Below are 10,064 nucleotides of genomic sequence, written 5' to 3' on the forward strand. Positions count from 1 at the left end.
GTTCCCCCATATATATAAACAGGTCGTCGTGTCTGCCCGTCATAACGTGTCCATTCAGCTGTCAATATGAAGACATTCGTTGTATTCGCCGTCTGCATTGTGCTGGCTCAGGTGAGGATATATTGTTAGAATTGTCTATTCCATTATAGTTTCTATTTATCATAACTATAGGAGATATTTTACTATATACAGTTGTAGTTGAACCCGTAGTTTCCCCCGCGTGTTTAAAGATTTCAATTTATTCTGTTGTATTAGCTATATTACTGTAAAGTTTCATCAAAGTTCGTTTAGTAGGACCGAACTCTCATTTTTTCCCACAGGAACGAGCAAGAAACTTGCGTGTTGCTCTTTTGAAGAATTGTTGAAACTTTACATTTTTAAGTTGAAATGTGTGAATATAAACTTCCAATTAATAACTAGATAACACCTGCAATGTTTTAACATGATTCGTCTTCAATCCAGGCCCTGACTGATGAACAGAAGGAGAAACTCAAGAAGCATAGGAGCGAGTGCCTCGCGGAGACCAAACCTGATGAACAATTAGTCAACAAACTGAAGACTGGTGATTACAAGGTAAAGCGACTGGAATTTTCTCATCATCATCATTTTGCCCATTTAATGTCCATTGTTGAATATAGGTCTTTTATACTTCAGCGATATAGGAATATGTATGTGGACAGTCTTTGACAGTCTTTTGGTGGTCCAGGGTTTAGATTTACTTCCAATGGTCGCGTGTTCGATTCCTCGCACGGTGAAAATATTTCTATTATGTATGTATTTACAAAAAAAGTGTATTTAAGTATTTGTATCAGTTGTCTAGTACCTATTATACAAGCTCTGCTTAGATTGGGACTAGATGGCGCTGGGTAAATTGTCCAGGATTATTACACATGACAGTTCAGCGGTTTTACATACCACTTCACTGGCGTGATGATCGCGGGTTTATTCATGAATATGATTATTAGTATGGATTTGGATGTTCACTTTGTACTACACATTTTTTTTATAAATATATATACATATACATAGATATATATTTACAAAAGAAAAGAATCGAACCCACGACCATCGGAAATAAGGCGGTAAGGCCGCTAGACCATCCTGGGCGTATTGATTAATATATTGTTAATTTCATTACAGACCGAAAACGAATCTCTGAAGAAATACGCTCTGTGCATGCTGATCAAATCCGAACTGATGACCAAAGAAGGCAAATTCAAGAAGGACATTGCTCTCGCCAAGGTTCCCAATGCAGGTATGTACCATCTGCTTACACCTATACTATTTTTAGAGTGACCACCAATAAGAAACTAGTTTCGAATCAAGTACACACATTAAAGGATGTTGCGGCTCTTAATTCGAACAAAACAAAATATTTAGTGATGAATCAAGTATCTCAGCACTCCCTAAGGTTGGCTCGTAGAGAATACTATTAGCATTTAGCCCGGCTATGGTACAAAAATTTAATAAAGTTTAAATAAATAAAATTTGAATTATTATATAAAAAATATTTCATTTTGTTAAATTTTAATGAAAGTCTATATTGAATGTTGTTTTTTATTTATGTTTATTTTTAATACGCAGCATAGAAATGTTTTTTCATTGCTATATAATATTTATAACTACACTAACTGTGCCCATTGTTTCACTCGCATGAAATTTATTGCCTATATATTATTCTGATCAGAATGACATATAGGCTATAAATTTTAGTGTAGTTATAAATATTATGTAGCAATGAAAAAACATTTCAATATATTATTTTAAAGTTTCATTGAAATCCATTAAGTGGTTTTTAAGTGAAAGACTAACATACATCCATCCATACTTATACCATCATATCCACATACCATCCCCTCACAATATTAGTGGGATAAGTTAAGTTTAATACATTTCTACTCTGCTATAAATAATAAATATATAGGTATAGTATAAACAGAGATTAAAAAATATATAATATTAGTAGTTCCTTCGACTTTGTCTGCTAAAAAATAAGTTTCAATTTCACCCCTTACCCCCCTGTCCTTCTCTTTTCTAAGATCTAGACTATTTGTGTATCAAATTTTATTCAAATCCGTTCAGTAGTTTTGGCGTGAAAGTGAGACAGGCAGACAGACAGAGTTGCTTTTAACATTTATAATATTAGTAAGGATTGGTATCAAAGAAATATACCTAGGGACAATTAACTAAATAGTAGCACAACAAAAAAATAATTGATTAACAGTCGAAGAAGCTTAATTCTCAGATTGCAGTACAGAGGTCGATATAAAAAATATTTATATACTTACACAGACAAAATTCTCGTTTCTTATCGGTTAAATATAAAAATACAACATTACTAATTACACCATTTACAAATATATTCAACGAAGAGTTATTAATTGACTATAAAAGGGGGGTACATATTTAAATTTAATATAAACACGACTCCATACTGACCAAACTAATCTTAACCATAGTTAACAAACGGTTATAACCAATAGACAATTAATTCACTCAAACTTAACAAACAATCATAACCAATAGATTAATTCACTCAAACTTTATTAAAGAACAAACGACTATAAGCAATAGATTAATTCACTCAAACTTTATTAAAGAATAAACGATTATAACTAATTGATTAATTTAATTTAATTCACTTAAACTTTATTAAAGAATATAACGACCGGGTCAAACAATAGCGTGGAAGTGACTGGACGCTCTAACAATGATCATAATTTGAGTTGTCTTAAAAAGGATGCTATTATATCATAAACAGCACTTGCGATGACTGAAGACCTGACTTTTGAACTTGTTTATCTACTAGTTTAACGATAGTTTTGTTGACAACTCGTTAATACTTTAAAATACCAAAATATACCTAATGATTTTGTTTAATTCCGAATACTTTAAAATGGCAAAATATACCTATTGATTTTGTTTAATTCCGAATACTTTAAAATAGCAAAATATACCTATTGATTTTGTTTAATGTTAAATACTTTAAAATAGCAAAATATACCTATTGATTTTGTTTAATTCAGAATACTTTAAAATAACAAAATATACCTATTGATTTTGTTTAATTCCGAATAATTTAAAATAGCAAAATATACCTATTGATTTTGTTTAATTCCGAATACTTTAAAATAGCAAAATATACCTATTGATTTTGTTTAATTCCGAATACTTTAAAATAGCAAAATATACCTATTGATTTTGTTTAATTCTGATATATTTGTTTATAGTGGTCGAAGTTTGATCGCTAGTCGGAAAAGTTCTAACGCTTCCGGCTTCCGCACTGAATGTGTTGTGATCTCACACATCTTAAAAGTAGTGGAATTAAACAGATCCATTAAGTAATGAAAAGGGTTTTCGCAAAATAATACCTAATTCGATGAAATACAATATGTACATAGCTCTATGTATTGTAAATAGTTTTGGTTTGAAAATCAAAAATCGTTATTAATTTTTATATTATTTTCTCTTTTACAAAATAGCACGTTATATGTATTTCGAATTTAATATAATAAAATATTAATTAATTTCTTTCCTTTGGTTTTTACATAAATTTCTAATGTATTATCGGGTGTATAATTTATTAAAGATTTTGCTATTGGCCGTATTTTTGTTCTCTTTTTAACAAAATATATCTTTATGAGACGCTCACGAGACTACAGCATAGGGTTTTTCAAGAAGGGTATATTAAGGTTTTTTAAGGGTCGGCAACGCGCACGTGACACCCCTGGTGCCTCAGGCGTCCATAGGCTACGGTAACCATTTACCATCAGATGGATTATACATAGTTATATTTAATGTACCTATAAGTTAAGAGAAAATAATGAAGTGTGCCTCGTGCTGTTCCGCATCACCTATATATTTATGTCTATATAGTATACCTATACATATATATTTGAATATCAAGTATGCCACGTTGTCTTGTCCCGTACACTAAATATATTTTTTATATGTTCCAGCCGACAAACCCATCGTTGAGAAGTTGATCGACACCTGCCTTGCAAACAAGGGTAACACCCCCCACCAGACCGCGTGGAACTACGTCAAGTGCTACCACGAGAAGGACCCCAAACACGCCATCTTCTTGTAAATCCACAATTAACAATCGCAATCGTATTGCTAAAACTCCCGTTTAATATTGTGAAATACAATTTTGATCAAAGAAAATCGTTATACCTCTGAATTCTTTATTACACTGCGACTTTTCTCTTACGTCTTTATTACTTTAGTGGCGTCATATTACGATCTATGACGCAATAAGTCATCTATTATTTTCTTGTCAAATACATCTCTGGGCATTTTATGATTTTTCATGACAAAAGACGCTGTTGCTCTGTAATTTAATGAAAACAATATCATTAAACATTCATATCATTAAAGTTTCATTATTTCCAATACGTACTTATACGTTTTGGGTGTCCATTTAGACTGATCGATAGGGTTGTAAAATTCTACAGTTCAACACTAACTTACTTTAGACGTTTCATTACTGCCTGTACGAATTTACTATTAATAGTGCAATAAAAAATATATGAACACACATTTAATTTTCATTTTATACCTCATATTTGTAATCTGTACATATAAATAAAATTGGAGTATCTGTTTGTAATATTGAAATAACCGTTTTTTACTACATGCATATAAACATAAATGCGTACCGCATATACCAAAATAACATTTCTTACAATTTTTGTCTGTTTGTCTGTGTTTGTTCCGGCTAATCTCTGAAATGGCTAGACCGATTTTGACGGATTTTTGCAGCTGATAGCTGATGTTATAAGGGGTAACTTAGGCTACATTTATTTTAGAAAAATTAAGCTAGAAGTCGTTCGAAGTTGCCAGTACAGTTAAGTCATACATACAAATAAATAAACTTGAAATGTTTTTCACTAAATACGTATGAAAGTATATATGGTATTACATCAAAATATACATTTAAAAAAAACATTGTCTGTCTGTTCTTGCAAATCTCTGAAATGGCTGGACCGATTTTAACATACATCTTATATATTTGATGTTATTAATGTGTTAAACGCGAAGAATTGCGACTCTGAAGTGGCAATGGGGCACATAGCTCGTAGGACAGATGGCCGTTGGGGCAGTAAAGTCCTCGAGTGGCGACCACGGACCGGAAGACGCAGCGTGGGAAGGCCTCCAGCAAGGTGGACCGACGATCTGGTCAAGATCGCTGGAAGGCATTGGATGCGAGCAGCGCAGGACCGATCGTCATGGAGATCTTTGGGGGAGGCCTATATCCAGCAGTGGACGTCTTCCGGGCTGCAATGATGATGATGAATGTGTTAAACGCGAAAGTTTGTGTGTATGGATGGATTGAAGCATGGATGACTGTTTGTAACTCTTTCACGTAAAAACTACTGAACGAATTTTGATGAAACTTTTCAGTAATGTAGCTTATACATCAGAACAACACAGGCTATACTGAAAAATAGCATATCACAGCGCAGCCTACTAATGTCACTGTGACTTAATTGCTATATGCATATCTGTCTGTAACGCGAATAAATGACTTACTTGAAACCGTGGGCGCAGTAATATACATGGAATGGAAAATAACATTTCACTGTTCATAGTTGAGAAATGATAAACTATTTAACTTATAAAGTATAATATTTATAATAGTTATCTAATAATATAACTAGACAAGTAATAGGCGAGTGGAAATTGAATGAGTTTCTAATGTAATGTTTACATAATACACTTACTCATGAATCTATGACTGAACTTCAATACAGCAATATATAGAAATGGTTAAACGTCTCAGTACTAGTACAGACTTAACTGCCAAAGGAGATCACATCTCGGGAGTTATGAACGCTGTAATTCTTTTGCTGTTTATTACTTACGTGCATGTATGTATATCTTTATATTTATGTAACTAGAAAGGTAAATAAACTCTTGGGCAAGGTTATAGCTACAGCCAATATATATATATATAACTAGCTGTACACTGTACATTTATGAATAAAAGTTCAAATCTTACAGATTATCTTATTTTATTTGTCTTTAAAGTAGTTTTTTTAATTTCATTTTTATTTCTTAACTAGTTGTACTCGCGACTTCGTCCGCGTGGAATTTAACTTTATTATTCTGCTGCATCAGCTACCTGCCAATAAAAGTCCGTCAAATTCGGTCCAGCCATTTCAGAGATTAGCCGGAACAAATAGACAAGTAGACAGGTAGACAAAAACTGTAAAAGAATGTTATTGTGGTGTATGTACCGTATTTACATTCATATGCATGTAGTAAAAAACGGCTATCTCAATATTACAAACAGACACTCCAATTTTTTTTTATATGTATAGAGTATATATAATAGAATAGTGGTAGTTTGTATTCACACATTTAGACTTAAAAATGTAAAGTTACGATTATTTAAAGGAGCAACACGCAAGTTTCTTGTTCGTTCTTGTGATGAGACAGCCTTCCGAATCAACGGTAATTTAAAAAAAACTATGACTATTCAAAAGTGCTTAAATTAAGTTTACTTGATATATCATTTTCTATTCCATTCTATTTTAGATATATATTTATAATATATGTTCTTTACTGGTTTTCTATGGTGGTTTGTTTGCTTGCACGTTTGTGTGTCGAACAGCCTCCTAATCTCTGAAACGGTTGGCCCGATTTTGACGGGACTTACTTGCAGATAGCTAATATTATAAGGAGTAAGTTATGCTACTTTTATTTTAAATATTTTTAGAATTTTAATAGTAAGTATAGTTAAATTCCACATGTAAATAACTCACTTTTTGTAGTGACATTTAGGTATAATATAGAAATACCAAATTCTTTTTGTAATGGCATTTACTTAAATCTCCAGTGTATAACCGAGGAAGAGAACCAGTTGCTACATAAAAGGCAGATGGAGTGTGTGGAGGAAACGAAGGTGAACCCTAATTCAGTACTGAAGCTGAAGGGTGGGTACTGGAAGGTAGTATAGTTTTTTTTCTTTATCCATTTGTTACGGCATGTTTGAATGATCTAAAAATATTTTTTGAATCATAAAAAACCTGATGAACTTTTTATATGTAATCATACTAATCATGTACAAGCTCATTTGAAAAGAACAAGAGCTGAGTTTCTTGTCTCTTGTTCTTCGGTTGGAATCACTCCGAACTGACCGTAGATTTGACATATCGTAAGAGTCTGTAGTAGAGACAAGAGAGTGACCAACAGTATCATTACATAGTATAAAACAAAGTCGCTGTCTGTCTGTCCCTATGCAACGGATTTTGAGGCGGTTTTTTTAATAGATAGTGATTCAATTTTTTTTCGGACTACTCTAATGCTGTTGGCCGCAGCTGGCCTTTACAGCTTCACCGGACGATGGGGGGCGAGTGCAGATGGCACTCCAAACCCGCGGAAGGAATTATGGAGCGGCTGAAGGCCAACTCCCGCCTGACGGAACCTCGGCTCAGGCCGTCGTAACATCGGTCCCCGTTTGAATTGGACGGGGGATCGATCGGAGGGGACTGTGATTCAAGAGGAAGGTTTATATAAATAATACACCTACACCCGTGCGAAGCCGGGTCGAGTAGCTAGTGTGCTATATAATATGTTCACAGAATGCTCATCCAACCCTCAAAAAATGGTGTCTCTGTTTACTGAATAAATACGGATTTATGTCCAAAGAAGGTGTGTTTAAGATGGATGTTGCTATGTCTAGAGTACCTGATATTGGTAAGTATTAAACTATCATTCATGTATTCCTATAGTTCAATACAAGATGCTTATATGTTTTTACTTCAATAAAAGAATAATTATAAAGATTTTAGTCAATATTAAAAAAATAAAATACAATCGCCAAAGTGATAGGTAGCAGAAAGAAGCCAATATGATAGCTGTTTTATTAGATTTTTTTATTTATGAATTTCGATTAATTGATGGTTTCATCTAGTCTCCGGAAACTCTTTTTGAACTCCGTTATGAAGAACAGTGAAAATGAAATAAACTAGAGATGTGTAAACGGATGGGAGCTAATATCATTTAGTTCTTACTGCCTATCCCGTAATAAATACAATCTCGAAAATTTAGGCGTAAATAATAAAATATTTACTTATTTTCCATAGATAAACAGTCCGTGGAGCGCATGATAGACAACTGTTTACCGAAGAAAACCAAGGAGGCTTACAATATAGCATGGGAATTTATTAAATGCTACCATCTTCAAACTAAAAGCAAAAAATACAAAGATCAAAAATTTCACTATCTGTACCTGATGTGAATATTGAATATTAAAATTTGTTTTTAACTCCATCTAGTGGTTTCTATTGAAACTACTTTAGACTTAAGCAAGACGTCAGCATTTAGCAGGGTAATAAGCAAGAATTATATTTCATGTTCTTTAACTCATCTATTGCCTACTAGATGGCGCTGAAAGCAAATATTAGAATTATATAATGCTGACTGTTTCTCACAGGTGTACCTGTGCAATATCATTTATTTCTTAATTTCAATATACTTTCGCAGTAGACAATTTTATTTTAGAAAATAAACGAATATTAAGAATTCAAGTTTCTAGACATAGTAGTCTTGGCTGAGCACTGATAGACAATCAAAACAGACGATTTTATACAGTACCATACCAACGAAACCGGAAGACATGGTTGTATGTGTTTTAAAAAAAATCTCTTTCGCTATCGAATAGTCATAATTAGGTTTATTTGAATAAATGTTAGTGCAAGTTGGTGGTTTGTATTCACACGTTTCGACTTAAAAATGTAAAGTTACAACAATTATTTAAAAGAGCAAGTTTCTTGCTCGTTCGTCTTGTGATGAGACTGCTTTCCGAATGAGCGATGTCTTAGTAGCAAGATAACTGTAACTATTCAGAAGTGCTTAAATTTATAAATGATTTAAAAACTGACGGTAGATTTGACACATCATAAGAGTCGGTAATAGACCTACACGAATATAGATATTTTGAATTTTTGAATTTCAATGATTTTCTATTCTATTCTATTACTTCTATTGTATGTAAACCAAGTTTAAATTAGTACATATCTATTCCTATTCAGGTCAACGGAGTTATATCTATACATATAAATAATACTCGAGTGTCTCTTTGTAATATTGAAATACCCGTTTTTTACTACATGCATATGAATATAAATACGGTACATATCTACACCAAAATAACATTTTTACAATCTTTGTCTGTCTGTTTGTTCCGGCTAATCTATAAAAAGACTGGACCGATTTTGACGGAATTTTTTGGCACGTACCTGATGTAATAAGGAGTAAATTAGGCTAAAAATTCTTTTATTTTTGAAAAATAAAGTACAATTCCACGCGGACGAAGTCGCGGGTACAGCTAGTATCGAATATAATTAACATAAATAAAATCTAGGTAAATAATTAGGTAGTTATGGTTACATTTACATAGCAATGAATAGCGTCCTATTGTGGCCTTTGTAATGCATATGTCACTACCATACATACCTTGGGCTCTACATTATAATAATAGCTAGTAAACATATACCTACCTAACAGTAGTACACTGAATTATGTACATATATACCGAATACAAACTTAATATATATATGTGGTCGTTTCCTATTACACACATTGTTACGAGCATATACGACCTACTTATTAATTTGTGAATTAATATATAGTTTTAATGTCAAATACCGACTGTTTAACATTATTGTAAAAAATATTAAAAGGCAATACAATTCTGCAAACGTACATATTCCCCCTCCGATCGATCCCCCGTCTATTTCAAAGGGTCGATATTACGACGGCCTGAGCCGAGGTCCGAACCTCTAGGTGACCTCAGACTAAAGTCTCGTATCCGTTAGGCGGGAGTTGGCCTTTAGTCGCTCCATAAGTCCTTCCGCGGGTTTGGAGTGCCATCTGCACTCGCCCCCTATCGTCCGGTGAAGCTGTAAAGGCCAGCGGCCAATAGCATTGAGTAGTCCGAAAATAAAATCCATATTATTTATTGATTAACGTATCATCTCACATATCATCTCAACACAAAAAAAACCCATACAATATATATAATCTTATTAATATTATAAATGCGAAACTTTGTG

The 10,064-nt window shown here is 33.1% G+C and overlaps 2 protein-coding genes across 2 annotated transcripts; both read left to right on the forward strand.

Annotated features, from left to right (window-relative positions):
• LOC131842354 (general odorant-binding protein 56a-like) lies at nucleotides 1-4,540 on the forward strand. The gene is made up of 4 exons (XM_059190894.1): nucleotides 1-111; nucleotides 463-573; nucleotides 1,141-1,255; nucleotides 3,960-4,540. Exons 1-4 carry the CDS (start codon nucleotides 67-69, stop codon nucleotides 4,088-4,090), a joined length of 402 nt encoding a protein of 133 aa, XP_059046877.1. The 5' UTR covers nucleotides 1-66; the 3' UTR covers nucleotides 4,091-4,540.
• A 1,144-nt stretch (nucleotides 4,541-5,684) lies between these two features.
• LOC131842368 (uncharacterized) lies at nucleotides 5,685-8,619 on the forward strand. Its single transcript, XM_059190909.1, has 4 exons — nucleotides 5,685-5,873; nucleotides 6,845-6,955; nucleotides 7,590-7,704; nucleotides 8,094-8,619. Exons 1-4 carry the CDS (start codon nucleotides 5,769-5,771, stop codon nucleotides 8,246-8,248), a joined length of 486 nt encoding a protein of 161 aa, XP_059046892.1. The 5' UTR covers nucleotides 5,685-5,768; the 3' UTR covers nucleotides 8,249-8,619.
• Nucleotides 8,620-10,064: the final 1,445 nt, after the last annotated feature.

The sequence above is a fragment of the Achroia grisella genome, unplaced genomic scaffold, assembly GCF_030625045.1.
Source record: "Achroia grisella isolate CSIRO2021 unplaced genomic scaffold, CSIRO_AGI_Agris_v1 utg2167, whole genome shotgun sequence".
Taxonomy (NCBI): Eukaryota; Metazoa; Arthropoda; class Insecta; order Lepidoptera; family Pyralidae; genus Achroia; species Achroia grisella.